Source organism: Carassius auratus, chromosome 49, assembly GCF_003368295.1.
Source record: "Carassius auratus strain Wakin chromosome 49, ASM336829v1, whole genome shotgun sequence".
Lineage (NCBI taxonomy): Eukaryota > Metazoa > Chordata > Actinopteri > Cypriniformes > Cyprinidae > Carassius > Carassius auratus.
This window is the reverse complement of record NC_039291.1, coordinates 11,091,600-11,115,092: the sequence shown is the minus strand read 5'-3', so window position 1 is coordinate 11,115,092 and position 23,493 is coordinate 11,091,600. Positions and strand designations below refer to the sequence as shown.

Sequence of the window (23,493 nt, the reverse complement as noted above, 5' to 3'; positions counted from 1 at the left end):
CTCTTTCTTTATGTGGTTCCAATACTGTATGACTTTCTTCTTGTTTTTAGGAGCCAACGACATTCACTGAATAGACAAAAACAGCTGAAACATTCTTCAAGATATCTTAAGTAGGTGCAACTTATTAGTTAAGTACACCTGCACTATATTCAATTTCTTCATGTTGTTCCAAACCTGTATGACTTCCTTCATAAAAAAAAATATTTTTGTCAGTTGAATGAAAGTCAATAGAGTCCAAAGTTGTTTAAGGCCTCAGTGATATTACTTGAATTGCCAGAAACAGTTCTTCAAAATATCTTATTTTGTGTTAAAGAAATAAAGAGGTTTGGAACAACACAAATGTAAGTACATGATGGCATGTTTGCATGAACAAGGCTATTAAGCAGCACCAGTAAACTGTGTCACACCTGCGGTCCCTCCTACTGTTAAACTTCTCAACACGTTGTGTAAGTGAGCTCAGCATTTTCAGTGACAGATCTGGGTAGCCTTACTGCTAGACGGCAGCACAATTTGCTGATGGCCGTTTTGTGGTTTAACAAGGATTAACGTGACAGGAAGTGAATCAGTGTTATATTGTGACATGACATTCAACGGTCACTGCGTTAAGCCAACAAACCAAACAGAGCTCATCGCAAGGGATTGCTTTTGCAGAAATTCCACTAAATTCCACCAAACTAAAAATTAGCAAATACTTTAATTTATATATTAATCAATTAATTCCAACCTTAATGTCATTTAAATATATTATACAGATATAACAAATTTAAACTGAAGTAATACAATAAATCTGATCATATCAGGAGAAAAAAAAAAGTTTTGGAGTAATGAGTAACATCATGTATAAGAATTACTCAAAAACAAAAACAAAAATTACAATGTGTTTATTGTGCAGAAATGCCACCCAAACAAAATATCTCTGGGGCCCATATGTGAGGGAAATGACATCAGTACGGTGAGATACTGAATAGATGCCTGTCAACAAGGGCGGAGATTTGCGTCATTTCCAAATGAACACAATACATAAATGCACAAGACCCGCCATCCTGATGTGCCTCCTTTCAAACTGCGTCTTTAAAACCTATTGACCTGAACAGCAGAAAAACTAACTATAAACACGGAGCGAATGCAAACGCAATTGAAACTTAATGTTGAATGTGAAAGCAGTCTTGGCAGTGCAAGGGTTACTCACACATTTACACACACCAGCAGCAAGTTGTGAAATACTGAAAACCGAACAGTAACACTTCTTACCCCCTCCACATTCTTACCACATCCTGAAACTACGTCAGTCCAACACAGCACAAAAAAAACCTTATCGCATGAGTGAGATAAACAAAAAAAATCCTCCACTCCCTGTCTGCACCACCAAACACGGCTGATATGACCTCCAACAAAACGGTCTTCCAGCCAAACATACACAATGATGTGATATACGTTTGGCTCTCAATGCACAAACTAGATGCCAACAGTGTCAGCGAGAGCCCACAGATATGGAGGACACACTGGAGGACCGCAATACTTCACATGCCGCTCTGGAACGGGCTGCTCTGCCTAAACGGCAAAAACATGCTGTTGAGCTGCTGATAAGTCATTGACGCAGTAAAGTAACGCAGCACATGAATAAGTGTGTGAATCACGAGTGAGGCACATCAGAGACACGGCAGGATAAAATTTTACTGCCTTAACCTGCTAGAAAGCACGTCATAATCTTGCATGTTATTGGGATTCTTGAAAACACATGTTGCAATTTACTAAACACAATGTGAGTGACGTCTTTCGCTCCCTTGTCTTTGTTTTTTTAAGTATGTTTGGGCATGTATGTAACATTTCTAAAAACACAGACTGTGACTGATAATCGCAACACCCTCGTTTTTTGGGAAGCCGGTTATTACAAAAGCATGTTTGAGAAAAACAAGTGTGGGAGAAGTTGAGAGGGGGAAAAGAGTGAAGAGAAGAATGACGATAGAGAGCGAGAGATCCTGGCCATCTGTGGTGTTGGCTGCAACCCAAACCACTGCCCCCAGAGTCCAGGCACATGCTTAACAACCTCCCTCTGCAATGGTAGCCTAACAAACACAGCAGCGAGGGGCACCTACACACACACACACATGCATTGCAACAGTCACTTATGTTTTATGACTGCACGAACACAAAAATTCAATGTTTACAAAAGATAATTGCCCTGCCTCTACAAGCCTGCAAAGTGTGCATATAACCATCTAAAATGCTTCTGCTCCAACTCTGAGGCACTGTTTGTGACATACAACAATCTGTTGAATGCTGTGCTTTCTCTCCAGAAAAACGCGGATTATTTTTGTGATTGTTGCGGGCAAAAATCCTTGATTTTGCGGCAGGTTTTCTTAAAAAATAAGATGGAATATGCGGGATATTTTTGCAATCTTATGCGACGAAATTGCGGGGAACTTGCAAAAAACTGTGGTTTGATGAAATCGAGAAAAAAAGGTGACCCCCCCACCCCCAACACCCTGTTCTCACTAGGCTACTACCTTACTGTAAAGAGTCATTTCTTATGACTTCCTATGATAAGCAAGCATACTAAATCACATAATATTTAAGTTCTCATTCTGTTTTATTTCAGACCTTAATTAACACATGGCTCAAACTTACAAAACATTGAGTCAAACAAGTTTTCTAGCTTTACAAAAGGAATATTCAACAACTTCTGTAAAAATGAATACAAATAATCATCTGATCCATGGAGATGCTAAACACTTTCTCTTATCGCCAAATGTGCAGAAACTCTTCTAAATTTCTGTAAAAACTATGGTTCGACATTATTCTCTTTGAATTGCACGACATCAAACTACTTTAAAACCATGAAAAAACAAATGTGTTGTATAGCTTTCAGTCTATGTCTGTTAGCTCTGAAGCCATTTATATGCTGGTATTCTCATAAAAATGTAACATTAACTTCTAGCAGATATACATATTTATTTCAAATAATAATAATTATATAATATATATATAAATAAAAGATGTATACACTTTATTTGTATAATTTAATTAGTATTTTGTTTATACAAATATATTTCCAATGCGAATATTAATATTATTTAATTTATTTTATTTTATTGCATAAAATGTATACTACTACTACTACTACTAATGATAACAATAAAAATTCCTTTTAATAATAATGATAATAATAATGTTAATATTATCATAGTAAATGGCATCAGTGATATTATAAATGTTAATATTATTATAGCAAATGCTATCATTGTATAATAATACACATTTAAAATAATAATATGCCTACTTAAAATAATCCTATTTACATGCCATTTAAAACAATATTAACATTTATCATTATTATTGCTATAGATTCTCACAAACACACACACACACACACACAAACATAAACATGCATACAAATATGCCATTAACAATATATTAATATTAATATTGATTATATTATTATTATTATTATTAATTGCATAAAATATATTTTGTTGCGGTTACTACTACTGGTAGTAAAAGTAGTAGTAGTGACTACTGATAATAAAAATTTATTATACATATAAAATATGATTACAACACTCTCTTTTAGAAGAGCAGAGCAAAATATTGATGACTCATCTTGCACTGTACATAGCATCCAATCCAATACACCAAACTGAATAGAACTTGCACAGTTCATGAATGTAATGTTACTTAAGCCCACATTAACACAGGAAATAACACTTGAGTTTCTCAAGCAATTTAACAAAGTCTAGAATATTTTAAAAACTAAATATATACAGGACTAGAAATGTGGCCTTAACTTGGTGGAAAGCTGGGCTACACATAAAAAATCTAAGACCAGGCTGATCTCATCTTTTTCATGGTAATATTGTTCTAAAGGGCTGCACTGCGAGCTGGGTCGGGAACAGGCAAATGTGACCAGTTTATTAGTCACTACAGAAATCCCGAATGCACACCCCTTCCATACGAAGGGAGCACAAAGGCCTGGACTTGTCAAGACCGAGGGCCAAGAGCTGCTCCAGGTCTATCCCACATTCCACCCACAGATGAAATTCCAGCCAGAGCTTTGGTAGGTTTCAGAGCAAGCTCTCTGGGAGGCACTTAGTCAGGCATTGTGTTTTTAGAGAAGGCGGTTGTTGCTGCTGGGCTTTCATGCGTGCAGCATAACAGACAGAGATAAGGGACGAATGCTTTTTACACAAAGCTTGCCAAAGCAATGCCATTAACAGAGGCAAATAGGTCTCAAAGCATTCTAGGTCAAACTCCCAATGGACCTCAAAATTGTATTAAAAACCGAGGGAAACAATTACTCCCCTGACAGAACACCTGTTAGGATTGAGAGCGAGTTAGAAAATCTATGATACCATGCTAATGTGGTTACTGTTGTTCTTTTATAACAATTCCAACCATTCTGCAATCCGTAGTTTGACCAGAAAAGCAGTAGTCAAATACATTTGCATATGATTGACTTAAAAGATGCTGATAGCATCTGGTAGACTCAGACAATAAGGGGCAGTTGAGGCAATACACTGGACAGAAGGGTTATCTAATCTAACTCCCAATACAAGCGGTTGCTTGGTGACATGACCCTTATTATTGACTGACTACATCTGAAATTCTGGGCCTTGAAGCCCTGCAGGGCTTCTTTCATTAGCGAAACATGTTATCTCTCACTGTGTGAGCTTGCTGCAAGACTAGTAAATTTATCATGCACTTTATCAAGTACAGTGAGTGACAATCTTTTGACTTGGAGATATGCGTTATCTCCCATTAAAGATTCAGTACAGGCCAACGAAAGATTACAGTTCATCTTAAAAGCATATTCAACGCCTTTATACTCGACATCTAGCACACAAAAGCAATATATTACTCAATGTGCAAGCAACTGTTTTACTGCTTCATCAGTATATATTTTTATTTTAAAAAAGCATGCAACAATTTATAATCCATTTCAACATGGTTGAAAGACATGCAATGCTACTTAACCCTATAAAGCTTATGGTATCATATATGAATTTCTAAAGCCTTTTAAATTATGAACATAATCAAAACTTTGCTGAAAAACCTGTTGCAACACAATCTACTAAATTTTCTGACTATTTCTTAGCAAGTAAAATACCTTTTAGCATAAGTCAAAATATTCACCTTCAGGTCATGCTACATATGTATTTTTGTTGTGAAATTTTGAGGTAAACTTTTTGTAAATGTCGTTAGTAATATTTAAAGATTTAACTTAACAGTAGATTTACACGATCATCCATGCATAATTTTTAGACAAATGTTAAAATGTACTTATGAAATATGATACAACAGGCTTTTTAGGAACGTTTATCTTTCAATCATTATTGCATTGCATTGCATTATATGTTTTGCCCCACAATAAAAACTATTGAGTTTTAATCATAAAACTAGTAACTGGTATTTATAGGCATAATATGCAAGTAGTCTGATATACTGTTATTAAAATATCAGGCATTTTGGTCTCTGAGGTGTTTTTCTTTCACAAGTGTGAGCTCCACATTGTCACTTGTGAGCCTGATGCATCCAATGAGATACAAAACATATATACAAACTTGTTAACAAAGGGTTCAATAAACGGTTTAATTAAAAAATTGACCTTTCTGACTATTATTTCACACGTCAAGGCTTTTCAGGGTTAAAAGCACCAGATGAAACAGTCAGCTTTTTAGAGTAGCAGAGAAACACCTCAAATTTCCCCAATGGACACTGAGTAACAAGTTGCAAGAGGGCTGTCCAAAAGGATCCCAACAAATTCAAACATTGTGTTTGTGTGTGTGTGTCTGTGTGTGTGTGTGAGGGGGGGAGAGTGACACACTTTCAGCCTGAAAAGACTGTCAGCATGTGGCCCAAAGGGACAAAAAACATATTTTGTGTTGCCAACACCTCAGTATGACAGCGACAACAGACAATTAGGGAAAATAACGCTGTCTCTTGTCAAGCCCTGACACTTGGGGATTTCGGAGTACATAAATCAACCCCAAACAAGCACACTAATAATGGAGCATAAACAGAAATCGAGCCTCGTCTCAAAACCTTGTGAGCTGCCTACCTAGTAGTGAGAAGAGCCAGTTCAATTAATACAAATACAGGAATTGGAAGATTTTCAAGAGGTTCGTTTGCGTTGAGAGTTCACGAATGTGTTGTCCGGTTCTTTTTAGTGAATCAAAAGAATTTATGAATCAGTCTGAATGGCTGCTGAATTAACCAGAATCGCTTAATTCTTTCGCCATGTTCGACTCGTACACAACCAAGTTATGCTGTACTTAGGCTATAGCACCTGAAACGTGGGGTTGTGACTAGTTAATATGACAACTAGTAGTTATTATGATTATGATATGTCAAATAAACAAGTAAACAAATGAATGGAATGTGTATCATTCATTAAAAAGTCATTTGATAGCAGAACAAAGAAAGTAACATGAATTACATTTTCTTTCTTCAAATATTTATTTAAAAGCACTAAATCTACATAGCAATCGTTACTAGTAAATCGGAACCAGAACTGTAAAATTCCTTCTACAGGCAACATTTCTGAGCATTCGACTGAATGTTCGGAGCGCGCGGCTGATTCTCTAGGTAGGCAGCTCGCTAGGTTTTGACACACAGCCATAATGTTTTGTTCTTTACCTGTGACAGCTGCCTCGGGTCGGGGGCTCCGAATAAAGAGGAACTGGAGCTGAAACTAATGGCTCCCCTCCGGCTGAGAACATGTTTGGGAACCGGCCTGTCTAGAGGCAAAACCGGTAACTGATAACATAATTCCATTGAATAATTTCAACGCTATGGATCCGGGTCAAAAATAATTCAAACCCGCCGAAAACAAAGTAACGTAGTGAAATAATCAAAGGAATCAAAAGAAGGCGGAGAGGAGAACTTGCATGGAACTTGAGCGCTGTTTGCAACTCTCTAAAAGCACGGGTATCCCCTCTCCTTTAAAATTGGAAATAAAAAATATATATCAGTTTAAATGCTCAAGAGGCGAAGTGCTTCATTTTGTTCGGGTCGATCTGGTTGTCGCGCACACCGCCGTCATTATTGATATGGTCCGTATTTCCCCACGCGCGTGTCTCGTGCTCCATTTCACTCGATTTTTATTCATCTGGCTCGTTTTTCTTCCTTTCTTCTCCCTTTTCCCATGCACAGATCACGGCCTTCGGGACGACAAGGCCTCTCCTCTATCTTTTTAGTATCTTTAGAAAAAAATGCTTCCTCATTTTTTAAACTCCGTCCAGTCGTGAATCATCATCATCGTGCAAATGGCTCCGCAGTCTTGTCTCCCAAATTAAAACAAAAGGCATGACCACTTCAAACCCCGATGCCGATGCTTGGAGGAGAAAACGGAGAGATCCTGCGAATGTCTAAATAAATGTACGTGAACTTGTATCCGTTTAACGACGGATTTCATTCAAGCTCTGCGCTGCATGAACGTTTATTCTCTCTCTCTCTCATTTTTTTTCTCAATGCAGACACACGGATAGCACCCGTAATTCAGCACACACTCAATGCAGCACTGTATATTAACCAGAAGAAAGTGGCCTTGGTGGAATAAAAACACGCCCCTCGACCACGCCGCACATGCTCTTCGGTCAGTGTCAAAAAGAAAACGCGAAACTAGAAATAAAATTACGCTTATTACAAACGACAGTCTCAGTTACTCCTGAACATTGCAAGCTGTTTCAGAACATGCACCACCTGCGAAAGAGATGGGGTTGTACAGAAAGCGTTTACAAAACGTCCTCGTCTCTTTGAGCCAATAGTCGTGCTGCAGTTTATGTAACGCCCGTTCCGATTGGTCTACATCGTGCAGAGAATTTGAGACGGCGAATCTCATTGGCGATGCTTTCAAGACTTGATTTATGCACTCGTTCACTGACTGTACGGACCTCAACAAGGGTATTCCACTACAACGGGGTTTGCCCTGCAGCCGGTCTACATCATTGCCAGTGATTACCTTTTCTCGGTATGAGTCATCCAGTTATTCGTGAGGAATGATCCACTGTTAACTTCTCTCAATAATAAAACCCACAAGAAAAAAAAAAATTCTTTCTTTTTGAAAAATAAAATTTCACTCGTCATAGTTTTTCCCTTCCTCGCTTTTAAAGACCCTGCTGAAAAACAAATCTTCAACCAGCTTAAGTTACTTTCATAGCCTGATCAATAATTGCCCAGACCAAACTGAAACCACGATGAGAGACCATCTCTAGACCACCAAACTATATCATATAAGGGTTAGAGCAATTTTTTCAACAGATTAAAGAAACCTGACAGTCAAATGGATATATAATCCAGTGAATTAAATATTATTTTCATGTTACCGTACCTGTAGGCCTATGGCAGACATCCTTGTGTTTACATTTACACATTTAGCTGACACTTTTATACAAAGAGACTTACAAAAGACGAAGAGAAACAATTTGTCAGAAAGCCAATAAAATTCGTAACATAGAATGCCAGGCTTATTTGAAACTAAGAAAAAAAATATTTTGTGAGTGTGATCACACTTAGTGTATCACACATTAACAAATTTCTTTCTTTCAGATTTGCCTTTAGAGTGTTTGTTTGCTTAAGATATTACCAGATAATTGCATGACAACACATCAATAGCAGTCTTTAAAGGGTTAGTTCACCCAAAAAGCTAAATTATGTCATCAATGACTCACCCTCATGTCGTTCCAAACCTGTAAGACCTCCATTCATTTTCGAAACACAGTTTAAGATATTTTAGATTTAGTCCGAGAGCTTTCTGACCCTCCATTGAAAGTGTGTGTACGGTATACTGTCCATGTCCAGAAATGTAATAAAAACATCTTTAAAGTAGTCCATGTGACATCCGAGGGTCAGTTAGAATTTTTTGAAGCATCGAAAATAAATTTTATTCCAAAAATAACAAAAATGATGACTTTATTCAGCATTGTCTTCTCTTCCGGGTCTGTTGTGATCGCGTTCACTGCAGTGTAGTGATATCTGGTTCTTGAACGAATCACTCGATGTAACCGGATCTTCTTGAACCAGTTCACCAAATCAAACTGAATCGTTTGGAATGGTTCGGGTCTCCAATAAGCATTAATCCACAAATGACTTAAGCTGTTAACTTTTTTCATGTGGCTGACACTCCCTCGTAGTTAAAACAAACCAATATCCCGGAGTAATTAATTTAGTCAAACAGTACACTGACTGAACTGCTGTGAAGAGAGAACTGAAGATGAACACCGAGCCGAGCCAGATAACAAACGAAAGATTGATATCACTACACTGCAGTGAATGCGCTCAGTCACAACAGACCCAGAAGAGAAGACAATGCTGAAACCAGTCAGTATCTGGTGTGACTACCATTTGCCTCACGCAGTGCAACACATTTGCATAGAGTTGATCAGGTTGTTTATTGTGCCCTGTGGAATGTTGGTCCACTCCTCTTCAATGGCTGTGCAAAATTGCTAGATATTGGCAGGAACTAGAACACACTGTCGTATACGTAGATCCAGAGGATCCCAAAATGATCAATGGGTGGCATGTCCTGTGAGTATGCTGGACATGCAAGAACTGGGATGTTTTCAGCTTCGAGGAATTGTGTACAGATCCTTGCAACATGGGGCCGTGCATTATCATGCGACAGAATGAGGTGATGTGGATGAATGGCACAACAATGGGCCTCATTTTATTAATGCCATCAATAAAATGCCCCCGTGTTCGTTGTCCATAACATGTGCCTGTCCATACCATAACCCCACCACCACCATGGGCCACTCGATCCACAACGATGACATCAGCAAACCGCTCAGCCACACAACACCATACATGCTGTCTGCCATCTGCCCTGTATAGTGAAAACAAGGATTTATCCGTGAAGAGAACACCTCTCCAAAGTGCCAGACCCCATCAAATGTGAGCATTTGCCCAATCAAGTCGGTTACGACGTCGAACTGCAGTCAGTTCGAGACCCCGATGAGGACGAAGAGCATACAGATGAGCTTCCCTGAGATGGTTTCTGACCGTTTGTGCAGAAATTCTTTGGTTATGCAAAACGATTGTAGCAGTAGCTGTCCGAGTGGCTGGTCTCAGATGATCTTGGAGGTGAAGATGCTGGATGTGGAGATCCTAGGCTGGTGTGGTTACAAGTGGTCTGTGGTTGTGAGGCTGTTTGGCTGTACTGCCAAATTCTCTGAAATGCCTTTGCTGGCTTATGGTAGAATAATTAACATTAAATTCATGGGCAACACCAATTTCATTCTCTCTCAAGACTTACAACATATGTGGCATTGTGCTGTGTGATAAAACTGCACATTTTAGAGTGGCCATTTATTGTGGCACACCTGTGCAATAATCACGCTGTCTAATCAGGATCTTGATATGTCACACCTGTGAGGTAGATCGACTATCTCGGCCAAAGAGAAGTGCTCACTAACACAGATTTAGACAGATTTTTTTAACAATATCTGATAGAAATAGGCCTTTTGTGTACATAGAAAAAGTCTTAGATCTTTGCGTTCAGCTCATGAAAAATGGGGGCAAAAACAAAACTGTTGCGTTTATAATTTTGTTCAGTGTAGACTCTTAAAAATAAAGGTTCTTTTTATTAGCATCTATGGTTCCATAAATAACCTTTAAAAGGGTCATCGGATGCTACATGCACTTTTAAAATTTGTTTGAACTGAAATGTGTGTTGGCAGTGTGTGTTCCCTATAATGAGTAGTGTATAAAGTATAGTGTTTTTTTTTAATCTTGTTAAAGATGGGGTATGTATTTTTTTTTTTCAAAAACGCTTTAGAAAAGACAAACTTGTAGTCAGTCAGCAGTAAGGGGCATGTCTACTCATGATGCGGAGGAGAGAGCGCTTGGTGAGAGCACAGGACGTACATTAGGTTTTGCTTTGTTTAACAGAACTAATATATGCTGGCTTTTGCTTGAATGTGCTTGTGTGTCATGTTCGCTTGTTTGTTCATCTGCAATCATATTGTTGTTCCCTTCAGCTATGATAAAGACACATTAATTTCCACACCTATAAGCCTGGAGCATCTTAACCTCCTCCACTGTCTCAAGCATCAGCTCCCAAAGTGTGTCCAAACAGTCAATGAAGTCAAGTAGCTTCGAAAGAGATGGGTTTTCAGCTGTTGCTTGAAAATTGTCAGAGATTCAGCATTCCGGATAGGGGTGCGAAGATCATTCCAACAGCCAGGAATGGTGAATGAGAATGTTCTGGAAAGTGATTTTTAGCTGCTCTATGATGATACCACGAGGTGTTACTCACTAGCGGATCTCAGACTTCTGGAGGGTATGTATATTCGTAGTAGTGAGTGGAATTAGGCAGGTTCGGAGCCTGTGGCTGTTCTATATGCAAGCATCAATGTCTTGAACTTGATGCAAGCCGCAACCAGTAGCCAGTGCAAGGAGATAAAGAGAGGTGTAACATGGGCTCTTCTGGACTCATTGAAGACCAGTCATGTCACTGCATTCTGAATCATTTGTAAAGGTTTGATTGTGCTTGATGGAAGTCCAGCCAGAAGAGCATTGCAGTAGTACAGCCTAGAAATGACAAGGGCCTGGACAAAAGTTGGGCAGCATGCTCTGTTAGAAAGGACCTGACCTTTCTGATGTTGTGCAATGCAATCCTGCTAGATCGAGCAGTCTTTGCAATGTGGTCTTTGACGGTCAGCTGGTCATCAAAGGTTTCACCAAGATTTCTTACTGAAGTTGATAGAGTAATTGTAGAAGAACCTAGCTGGCTCAGTCTTTGCCAGTTTGAGTTGTATGTGATATTCTTTCCTCCATACCAAGATGTCTGCCAGGCAGCCTGAGATCCATGGTGCATCTGGTTGAAATTAAAGAGAGCTGTGTGTCATTAGCATAGCAATGTTAGGAGAAGCCATGTGCCTGTATGATGGGACCCAGTGATGTTGAGTATATGGAGAAGTGGAGGGGTCCAAGAACTGATCCCTGAGGAGCCCCAGTGACCACTTGATATGCTATGGATCCATCCCCACCCCAGTCCAAGACTTATCAGTGAGATAGGATTCAAAAAATTCAGCAAAGTTGAATCCTTGTGATGCCGAGTGATGAGAGGGCAGACAGGATGATCTGCTGATTGCCAATGTCAAAAGCAGCAGAATGAGAACTGATGATTTGGAATCAGCCTTTGCAATCCGCAGGGCTTCCGTGACTGACAGTAGTGCGGTCTCAGTTGAATGGCCACTACTGCAACCTGACTGGTTAGCGTCCAGTTTGTTGTTATGTGAAAGAAACAAGTTTACCTGGTTGAAAACAAGTCTTTCGAGGGTTTTCGCTATTAATCGAAGGAGTGGGGTTACCCGAGCCTGTTGAATGCAGTGGGGCAAGGTGCCTTTGAGGAGAGATGTGCCGATGACGTCTGTGAGTGCTGGTAAGAGTGTAGGACAGATTGCTTGGAGAAGGTGTGAGGGGACCGCGCAAATAATTTGTGTTCCAGCTTCACCACAGAAGAAGTGAGCATAAGGTTATACAAGTTTCAGGATGAATGCGGCTAAGGTAAACAGTCTAGGGATGGGGAGATCGATCCTAAAGTATTGATACTTTTGATACTGATGTTGTATCAAATGGATCGTTCCTCACATAAATGTATTGATTCTAAAGTGCAGAGCTCATTTGCATTTAAAGGTAAATGCTACAAAATAGCTTGCTCTGAAAAGAGATGTTTTTGATAGGGTAAAAGGGTGTTCTACCATTGAGAAATTTTAACCAAACTATGTTACATACTTTTCCCTAAGATCCTAAAGAATCATATCAACTTGTGGAAAATGGGCATCCAATGACCCCTTTAACAATACATTCTTAAAAATATAGGTTCCTCAAGGGAGTTTTCACATCAAGAACCAGTTTTGTTTTCACCAAATAACTTTTTTTAATGAATAGTTCTTAAAAGAGTCTTTTTTTCTGAGTGTGAAAAGCATTTTAAAAATTTAAAATAAATTATTCCACTATAAAGAACCTTTTGAGCAATTTTAAAGGTTTTTCATGGATCCATCAATCCCAATAAAGAACCTTTATTTGTATTAGAAAATATTCTTCAGGTTTTTAAAATGTTATTCAAACTAAGAAAAGAAGGGTTATTTTAAGAACTGTTCACTGAAAGGTTTATTGAGGAACCAAAATTCATCTATGGCATCCCTGCAAAAACCCATTTTGGAACCTTTATTTTTAAAAGTGTATGCCATTTTCTTAGCATTATCCTTTCTTTTGCAACCACATAAGCAGACATTTACCTAGAAGCAAAATAATCAAGTTCAAACCCACTCAGTGCAAGTTCAACCCACGCTTTGGGTCATTTCAATTCGTCAATTTAGGTCGTAAAGCTTTGCAATGTTAGCAAATATTTTAACTCGAGTTGCTGGAGACCAGGGGACAATAGTGAACAGTGCCATGGCAACAGAGGCCATATGCCAGTAGTGAGTATAATTGCTCCGTCCCACCCCCTCCCCACCGCTCACAATACAATTCTGCACAAGCAAACCCCACACCATGCAGTCCTAATCCGTTCCTAGGCATCCTGAATATACACTGCCAAATCACAATTACTAGAGTATTTACTAGAGTGCTTTACCACAGTGTACACCAGAACTTCTTAGAAATATTATACAAAATCTCGACTATTGATATATTATTACTGGTTGCAGTGTGACTTATACAGTACGTTTTACTTAAACACTGGAACTAAACAGATAAAGCAAACACAACACACTTAACAAGATAAGACATCTGGCATTATGCCTATATCTTCCTGTGTAGTTATTAACGGATCTGTTCATTCATTTACTTTTACAGTGCCGCTTAATCAGTGTCAAGGACCGCTTCCTGTCCTGGCCCCATGTGCTGCTCATTTGGGAGTCTCACATTTCCTGACTGAGGGGCAATCATTTCATTAATGGTTTGTTTCTGAGGCTTAGTTTGCCACAAATGCCGTTCCCCTGGCAGACGAGCTTTGCAGGAACAGCCTCCTGAGGAGACAATGATGAGGGGTGGCGAGCAGCACACCTGCTAATTCCCCTAGAGACTCCATGTATCCACTTGCATTGTGACCCTGTGCTATGCAGGAGTCATCAGGAAATCATAAACAAGTGGAGCGCTGGCATAATTGATACTGCTGGTTGACGTCAGTTGGCCTATTGGTAACTTCCCTGTTGTTTTAACTGCTGCATGTGGTTTTGTAAAAAAAAAAAAAAATTATATAAATATATAAATAAATAAATAAATAAATAAATAAATATATATATATATATATATATATATATATATATATATATATATATATATATATATATATATAAGGAATATGTACATATGTTAGAAATGTGATTTTTTTTGCATTTGCATTTAAGTGTCATTTTAAAAATGGTGTCTGAAAAGACTGTAGAATAAAAACACTATCTATACAATTAGCTACAAAAGTTTTTTTCCCCGTTAACCTCTGGTAGAATAAAATGTGTGCTCAGTTGCCATCTTGTGGCGATACAGGATGTATATATATAATTTTCTTTTTTTTTTTGGTCAATATATTTTATTTTGAGGGAGTTACATATATGTCCACTGTAGTGGACACCATGCATCAAATGTATAAAAAGTGAATCAATAGAACTAAATGTCTGCCCTTTAAAAAACTATTTTTTAATAACAATGCATTTAGTAATATAAATGTGTATATATGTAGCATTCTAGTTTAATGCATTGACTAGTGTTCACATGAAATGTAGTAAAGCATTAATAAAGGATTGTGATAATGAATATAAAGAATGTGATAAAATCTTGTTTTTAGTAAACAAACTCTTCAGTTTGTTCACAAATGTTTTTAAATAAATAAATAAATCTTTATTTACTTGCAATATACAGTAGCAAAATACGAATAACATCGTTAATTTTAACATAATGAAATACATTGCTGAAATAGTTTATTGACAACAGAGCATGCGCACTTACTGTGACGTGGGTTAATGTGGATGTCACGCTCTTCATTCATTCATTCATTCATTCATTCAAAAAAAAAAAGATTAAGACCTTACTAATTATAAGACTATTATTTTTTGCAGTTTTCGCACAAAGTAGTTGAATTGAATATGCATTTGGTCGTCACTACTTTTGTCACGCAATAGTTTAGAAACCAGCAATTGCAGAAGGACACCACAAGATGGCGATCGTGCATCAGCGAGAAAATACATCGGCTCAAGGGCTTCCATACACGTTCACGACATTGATAAAAGTTGTATAGACATGCAACCTAACCTTTTATCCTCTCCAGTCCTCGTCGTTCAGGTTTAGAAGTCACTTATTGTAGATAACATGGGTTCATTATCCTTCTCCCACCAAACATCTCCCATCAAAAGCTTCCACACTCTGCTCCAGCAACAGCCACTAAAAGCTAATAAACCTGGCTGATAACCATGATAAACTGGCCTGAAGTTACCTGAGCTCATGACTAGTTCCATGTATAATTCATCTCATCGGTAATCTACTTCCCTTCAGAGAAGGAATCTGACTCCATTAAGCTGTGTACCTGCCCTGGAGAAGGACTGAAGTTTGGAGTCTGTTAACAGGTAAGAAAACGAATCATCTTCTGTAGGGTATGGAGCAGAATTGCACTAGTGATTCCTCCCATTTTTTTCCGCTCCTTACTTATGCAGTCAGCCATTGTAAAGCTCAATAGAGAAACGAAGGCTGTATAATTTTTAGAACTAGTTAATATTCTATGAAGGCTCGTTACAAAAGATGGAATTATTCAGGGGTTGGAGGTTATCAGAGTATCCATGTCAAACTCTTGTTATTTTTCTATTTTGGAGAACAAAACATGTTCTGGTGATGGTTTGTTGTTTCGTTTGAACCAAAAGCTAACTTTCCCAGAATGTGGTGTTTTTTTGTTGTTGTTATTTTATTTTATTTTTTTGTGATGACCTAAAGATAATCAACTCAGTATGTTACATAATGGGTATTTTTAGGTTTTATTTTTAATAACCACAAACTAACACCCCTGAATTTTTATTTTTATTTTTATTTTGTTATAACATTTTGAAATCAAGAATTAATAGCTGGGTTATATCTTGTTCACTATCAAAGACAACTTTACATGACCTACTGTCTTGTACAATTGATTTACAATTTTCATTCTTTGTTCCTTTGATGTTAAGGTAATGGTTTAAGATCATGGCTGATCAAAGGCAACGGGCCCTGTCCACATCAGGAGAGGCTCTGTACCAGGTTCTTGGCCTTGACAAGAACTGCACCCATGATGACATCAAGAGGTCCTACAGGTAAGATGTGATTCACACACCTATGTGTCCCAAGGCATTTACTGGTCCGGGTTACTAGGTAAGAAGTTGGGATACTGCTTGGGGTGAACAAGGGAGCAAAGGATGGAGAAAGTGCCAAACTACGACTCATTCCTCTATAATCTCAGCCTTTAGTTGCAGTGGAACTGCATGAATATAATATGACTTCCACAAAACTAAAATATTCATTATGCTGAACAGATGGCATCCCTTATTTTACTGGGATCAGGAATGAAGAAGGAATCTTAGATAGGAGAGCATGTTGAGGGGTAAAAGACGTGTGCATGAATGATTCTGTACTATAATTTACATAGCATCATGGAAACCTGCCAACCTTGCCTTTGGTGGTAATATCTTGACGTTGAATCATAACTAGTCGGTTTCACATGTCAGTTGGTATAGCTAAACGCTATGCTGCAGCGGAGCAGGGCAACCTGGAAAACCTAGAGGAAAAAAATCTTCATAGCATCATTTTTTTTTGTCATGCATATAGGAGAATATAAACGTATGAAAATACTTTTTTTTTTCTGTGGCTGATTTATGTGCAACTTATGTAGCATAAATATATATATATATATATATATATATATATATATATATATATATATATATATAATTTTTTTTTTTTTTTTTACAGTTTTCCAAGACTGCAATTTATGCCCAACCTGTGCTGTTTCTGTATCTTGTATGCTAAAACATGAAGGCGACATGTCTGAGAGCTTCATTAGACAAGTTCATTTCTAACACCATACTGATGTTCCAACAATTATAGAGTAATTGTTCTAATTTACATGTTGTTCAAGGAGGCATTTAAATGGTTAGCATTTTAACAGCACTTGTTTGCTGTTAATGAATACATAATCATCACAACTCTTGCAGACGCCACTGGCTTAATCAAAAATTAACAAGCGAGCGTGCTCGGAGCATTATAAATGATAGATTACATTTTGTGTTTTTGGTCCGGCAATATTTTAGTTTTTAAATATAGACACTAAGTTTCATGTAATGATTTTAAGATTTAAATTCTTGGCTTTTTTTGGTATTAATAGATTTATACTTCTCCACCTTTTAGAAATACTATACATATTTATAGTTTGATATCTGATCATCCGCAACCATTTTGAACTTATGGATGTTACATCTCACAGCATTATAAAAATGTCAAACTCTCCCTTATTGCTGCTGAGACTTTTGAAAAGTGTTTGCGTGGAGTTTGGACACGCTGGCATTCATTCAGAACTGAGTCAGAGACAGAGACATTTGCAATGCACTGCTGGTTCTAATGGGGAAAATGTCAGACTTGGTGACGTTCCTCTCTTCGTCACCCCTCATGTGCAGAGGAGCTTTTGGAGGCACTAATGGGGTCTGCGGTCTTGCGACACATAGACAGGTCAAGCAGCGTGCACATAAGACAGCTAGCCGCTAAAGATCACACCCCGCTGAGATCATCAAACAGACAGACAGTGTTTTAAACAGGCACATGTTAATGAGTCTCCTCTTACTGTGTACGAGTCCAAATGTATTTCGGTTTCCTTTTTTAAGCTAATGGTTGTTTTTATGTCATTTTTTTTAAGGCAATCCAAAAAAACAAACAGATTCTGTATTTCTAAGGTCATTTAAATCTACGTCCTGACATTTACATTGATCTTAAGGTCTTTCAGCAAAACTTCTTTTCTTTACATTTTAATTCCTAGGACTTCTATTTGATCCTCAGGTCAGGAAAGCTTTTTGCAGTCAATTTTTGAAGGATAATTTTTATTTTTAAATGTCTTCCCCTGTTTGGTTTTTTTTCCAGGAAGCTCGCTTTGAAATATCATCCTGACAAGAACCCCGAGAACCCTGATGCCACTGACAAATTTAAAGAGCTCAACAATGCTCATGCTGTGCTGTCTGACATCACTAAGAGGAACATTTATGACAAGTACGGCTCCCTGGGTCTGTATGTGTCGCAGCAGTTTGGGGAGGAGAATGTGAACACGTACTTCATGCTCTCCAGCTGGTGGGCAAAGGTGTGCTATCATCCTCTTTTTTTACATTACAAATTAGCACTTTAAGGAACAATTTTTGCCTGAACTAACCCTTGGAATCTACTCTTGTTGGTGTAACCTACACATTAAATAATATTAATTGTATTATATGTCAGTCTTACATAAAAATATATATATATATTGGTCATATTAAGATTTTTACAGCTAATAATGATATTTCTTTTCCCACTTTTTATTCTTGCATTTTAGATTTTATATACTTCATTATAATTATAACAAAAACATAGCTAGCACTTTACAGTAAGGTTCCATTAGTTAACTACATCTACTTTAAAAGCATTTATTAATCTTAGTTTTAAAAATCACTAACACGTTATTCATTGAAACAGTTGTATCTGTTCATTATGTTTAATGGACCTTAGCTAACTAACAATGAACAATTGTATTTTCATTAAGTAACGTTAACGAGGAATATTAAATACTACATCAAAAGTATTACTCATTATTAGTTCATGCATTAACTGACGTTAACTAAAGAGACCTTATTGTAAAGTGTTACCAAACAATGTGTATAAAAACACTTTTGTATGGACAGAATAAGAAAGAAGATTGTAATGTTAACAGTGAAAGCTAAATAACAGAATAATGCAAAATGAACTAATCAATAGAGGAATATCCTAATTTATACAAATGCATCTACTCACTTAATAGCTATATTTTGTATTTACATTATATTATCTATGTTCTAGTGTATTAATGTAAGTGTTTACTGAGCAATACTTCATGTATTAGCAAATTGGTTAAATATTGCTTTTGCTAATATTGTTTTTGCAACTGCAATAAATTATATTATTATGTATTAACTAGTGCTGTCAAGTGATTAATCGCATCCAATTACTTATTTTGTAACATAGTTTGTTACATTATATATATGTGTGTACTATATATATTTATTATGTATATATAAATACACTTTTTATACATTATTATACATTTACATGTATATATTTTTATTCTTATATTTTATATGATATATATTTTATATATTTTAATATAAAATATATTTAATTTAAAATCATAGCATATTTTTCTTAAATATATACATGCATGTGTTTGTATTTATATATACATAATAAATATACACAGTATACACACTTATGTAAACAAAACCCGTTAATTTGGATGCGATTAATCACGATTAATCGTTTGACAGCACTAGTGTAAACTTAATATTTCCAAATAAGTTTTATAACTGTAATATTATGTCATAACGACTATGTGATGTTGAAATTTTGAATGCATTTTTATCTAACTAAACTAAACCCTGACATTGTGTGCCCGTCTGATTTTGACCTTTCTCATTTATAGGGTCTGTTTGCCATCTGTGGCTTGCTGACAGGTTGTTATTTCTGTTGTTGTCTGTGCTGCTGTTTCAACTGCTGTTGTGGGAAATGCAAACCGCACACACCTGGAGAAGAAGACCCAGAGTGCTACGTGTCTCCCGAAGACCTGGAGGAGCAGATCCGGACGGACAATGAGAGAGGTAAAAGGACATGCTGATGTGTTCTTAAGGTGTTTACACTCCGTTTTAAAATGACATATGAGCACAGAACATGCCAAACAAACGCCAACGCCAGCAGAACAAATGGATGAAAAGGAACGCATCCCAGCATCTTCTAAATGTTACTGCTGGTAATCTTCAAAATAGTTTCTTCTAAGGAAGGCGGAAAGACTTTATAAAGGCTTAAATATTACATATCATGCAACGGAATAGTTCTCAAATAAAATTTCAAAATAATATGATAATTTTCTAATTAAAAAATGTATTTAGTACTTAGAACAACAAGCTTTGATGTAGCCGATCATGGCTTATCAGTTGAGAAAAGAGCGTTTAAGAAGGTTCGGCTAATGTAATAACTCACCGTGCTTGCTAAAATAAATAGTTGATACTTCTGGCGCCAGATGTTTGGATATAATACGCTGTTGTTCTGCCAATGAGCTGTAGGAGGTTTTGTGCTGCAGTCCCTCACAAAAGTGATAATTACAGTCAGAGTCATTTCTCAAAGTGTGTTTGCATACTAGTTTTTATAGCATTCTCACAACAAAAATCAACAATGTTTTCTTTCCCTGCATTTGAAAGGCAGCATGCGAAAAACTGTGTTTTGTCTTATATTAGATTCTGGCTACGTTGATATTATAAAAACACACTGTGGACAAATCAAAATTGACTTGCGCTTGACATTTGAGTTAACTTGCGTTCACCTAAACATGCTAAGAACACGAAGCACACACGATCACGCTTTCTTTATACTAATAAACGAATGCAAGTTGGCACCTGTTTTATACCATTTATATTAGTGTAGAAAAAATTCAAAACCATGTTATAGGGTTATTTAGGTTATTTTTACAGTGTATTTTATTGTCTGTTTCATAACCTCTATATTAGTGCAAAAACAAATAATGCACACTTCATATAATGCTCACTCTTTTAATATTAACTATATATTAGTTTACCATTTAAAATCATGTTATTCGTCATATTATACAATACTTTCACAGCTACATTAATTTTTTATCCTGAAAATGCATTTATACAGTGTATTTTATTGTCTGCTTCATAGCATTTATATTAGTGTAGGACACAAAAAGAAATTTATAAAATAAAACAATGTTTCATTGAAACCATATCTTGCTGAAGTTGTCTCTAAAATGTTTAAAAACTACTCTTTTAGTGTTACCTACACGTAAAATAATATTATATATTAGTATATATATATATATATATATATATATATATATATATATATATATATAGATAGATATATATTGTCTGTTTCATTTCAATCATATTAGTGTAGCGCAAAAGGGGAAATCAGTAAAATAAAGAATAATGTTTTATAAACTTCATATTCTGCTGAAGAAGTGTCTAGAAATCAGAAAACAGCTCAATAAACTCTCTGAGCATTAGGAAAGCCAGTGGACAGTGCCCTTCAAACCAGTGATACTGAGCCAGCTCAATGAGGTCAGACAAGTGCAGCCAGCAGGGGCAGGCTAACGGCAGATTGCTGGGACGTCCTTGGAGCATACAAAACACTTTTCATTTCAGCAGGAAGTTCAATTAGGAGTCTGAAATGGCATGCATTAGACGGTGTAACCTCTAGTTTATTCCATATTGATCATACTCTTTTACCTGTGCTTTTGGTTTTCCAGATGGCGACACTCCGATTGTGCTGCAGCCAACCAATGCTAGTGAGAAGACCCAGCTCATTGGTGATGGACACAGAACATACACTTAAAAGCAAGAGAGTCATGATAGATATTAAGTAAAAAATTCTGTTGGAATATATTGTTGTCTTTTACAATATAATTTTTATGTCAGGACTGAGAAATCTAAAAAAATACTCAATGTCTTAAGCTTTGTTTTAGCCATGCTGTCTGTAAATAACTGATATTATATCATTCTTATGCTTCATGTGGAATTAAAAGTGATTTTCATCCACTTGGATTAAACCTTTTTAACAAACTAATAAACTTAATGTGAAAACAATTACAGTTATTCAGTTAAAAAGTATGAACGTGGTTAAAATATGGCTGTTGGATATTCAATTAACTTAAATTAGTTAAATGTATGAGATTAAAATAAATGCATTGGATTCATTGATTATAAATATATATGTAATCCTGTCTATTGAGTATTTAATTTTTTTGTTAAGTACTATTGCTGAAATCTTACCTTTTTCGTTTATGTATGACAAATAAGCAACACATCATGTTTATTCATTTGTCTATGTTAAAAGTGAGTCTTGTGAAATGTTATATTCAAATCAAATACATAAATCCTAATTTAGGACTAATGTTTGAATGCATATCTTACAGGTTTTCAAAATATAAATTCATATATTTCCATACATTTAACTGGTTTCAAATAACACATTTTATTTGCCCTGTGACAGTACTATGTATGAATTTAGATTAAGATTCAAAACAATCTTTAAGTACTGTAATGTGATTTTACACAGAGCCATTTGTTCTGCTTTCAATCTTCTTTAGTTTGCAGACGAATGAACGCTTCATGTTTTGAACTCCACTGAGTGTAAATTGAAAAACAAAAAACGGTTTCCTTCGAGCCGGATTCGAACCAGCGACCTAAGGATTACAGCGCTTCCTCTACAGTCCTCCGCTCTACCAACTGAGCTATCGAAGGAACACGTGTACAGATTCTCGATCTTGAAAGAAAAACTTACATGGCAAAAATTGAAAGTAACTCAATATGATAACAGTGGTTACATTTTACAAGAAGAAAAAAAATAACAAGTAATTTATTAACGTGTAGATTTCTGTTAAATTAGACCAGGAAATGTCGTTGTTGTTGTTTCGTCACTAACCCTCTGGTGCCGGTCGGTCATTTAGACCGGGAAAACAAGTGTTTTTAAATTTTACAAACCGTTAACGTTACTTCATCGAAATGGTAAGAAAATCTCTGTGACTCTTATGCAAGACACTACAAAACAATAGTGGTCTTGAATCGAAAAATGTCCAATTGTCGTAAAAAAATAGTCACACTTGTGTTGTTCGCGGTCAAAAATGATCGTTGGAAATGAATGGGGAATACACAAAAATACAGACAATTGTTATAGACAGTAAAGACAATTATAGACTTTTTCTAAAATCCCTCCTGAACAATATGTGTCGATCTACTCAACTAACGTTAATCTCTGCAGTTCTCTAGCTGTGACACTTGTAGAGACTTTGGCCACTCAAACTCTTCAGGGTGCATTAGGATGATATAGACACATGTCATCTTGCCATTTCCTAAATTTGTGAAGTTCAAAAATCTTTTGCAGCACATCAGAAATATATTATTTGATTCCCCCCGCCAGTTTTTTCTTTTAATTCAGTTAAAGGTTCGAATTTGTTTACATTTCTAAATGAAAGATCAAATGAATAAATAACGCAGACTTATTTTCACAGCCTTCTTTGATCATATTTAGGCTACTAAGGGTATGAATTAGTTTGAGTGCAACTGTAGAAATCTAGTGGCTAAACCAGGGAATTGCAGATTTGTTTTCTTTTCTTTTTTACGCCCACCAGATGGCACTAATCCACTAATCTGGCTTCAAAAATTGGATTTTAAGGCATCGTCTCTATTATATATGACATTGATTTCACTGAAAAAAATAAAATAAATTTCAGGTGCCTGGCCACTTTTGACCGAG

General features: G+C 36.5%; 2 protein-coding genes and 1 non-coding gene across 21 annotated transcripts in view; 1 reads left to right on the top strand and 2 right to left on the bottom strand.

Annotated features, from left to right (window-relative positions):
• The window catches only part of LOC113066203 (high affinity cAMP-specific 3',5'-cyclic phosphodiesterase 7A-like), a 33,584-nt gene extending 25,874 nt beyond the window's left edge, over nt 1-7,710 (bottom strand). For 9 of the 19 annotated variants that reach the window (XM_026237964.1, XM_026237965.1, XM_026237966.1 and 6 more), the window contains exon 1: nt 6,634-7,710. In XM_026237964.1, the coding sequence (XP_026093749.1) occupies nt 6,634-6,771 (138 nt within the window). In that variant the 5' untranslated portion in view covers nt 6,772-7,710. Of the gene's footprint in view, nt 1-1,251; nt 2,203-5,602; nt 5,692-6,633 lie in introns of those variants that run through there. The other 10 variants (XM_026237992.1, XM_026237997.1, XM_026237981.1 and 7 more) reach the window with 10 other exon arrangements.
• On the top strand, nt 77-21,838 carry LOC113066207 (dnaJ homolog subfamily C member 5-like). The gene is made up of 6 exons (XM_026238003.1): nt 77-110; nt 15,490-15,560; nt 16,149-16,271; nt 18,085-18,298; nt 19,646-19,820; nt 21,488-21,838. The coding sequence occupies exons 3-6, from the start codon at nt 16,165-16,167 to the stop codon at nt 21,571-21,573; spliced, it is 582 nt and encodes a 193-aa protein (XP_026093788.1). The 5' UTR covers nt 77-110; nt 15,490-15,560; nt 16,149-16,164; the 3' UTR covers nt 21,574-21,838.
• Nucleotides 21,839-22,395: 557 nt separating this feature from the next.
• trnay-gua (transfer RNA tyrosine (anticodon GUA)) lies at nt 22,396-22,481 on the bottom strand. The gene is given in 2 exon segments: nt 22,396-22,431; nt 22,445-22,481. It is a non-coding gene; the product is annotated as a tRNA-Tyr (tRNA).
• Between the last annotated feature and the right edge of the window lie 1,012 nt (nt 22,482-23,493).

Excerpts from the sequence above, each read along its gene's own strand:
- LOC113066207 (XM_026238003.1), top strand. The coding sequence starts at position 16,165 with ATGGCTGATCAAAGGCAACGGGCCCTGTCCACATCAGGAGAGGCTCTG. Across the intron at positions 16,272-18,084 it reads GACATCAAGAGGTCCTACAG|GAAGCTCGCTTTGAAATATC; the intron begins GTAAGATGTGAT and ends TTTTTTTTCCAG. Across the intron at positions 18,299-19,645 it reads TCTCCAGCTGGTGGGCAAAG|GGTCTGTTTGCCATCTGTGG; the intron begins GTGTGCTATCAT and ends TCTCATTTATAG.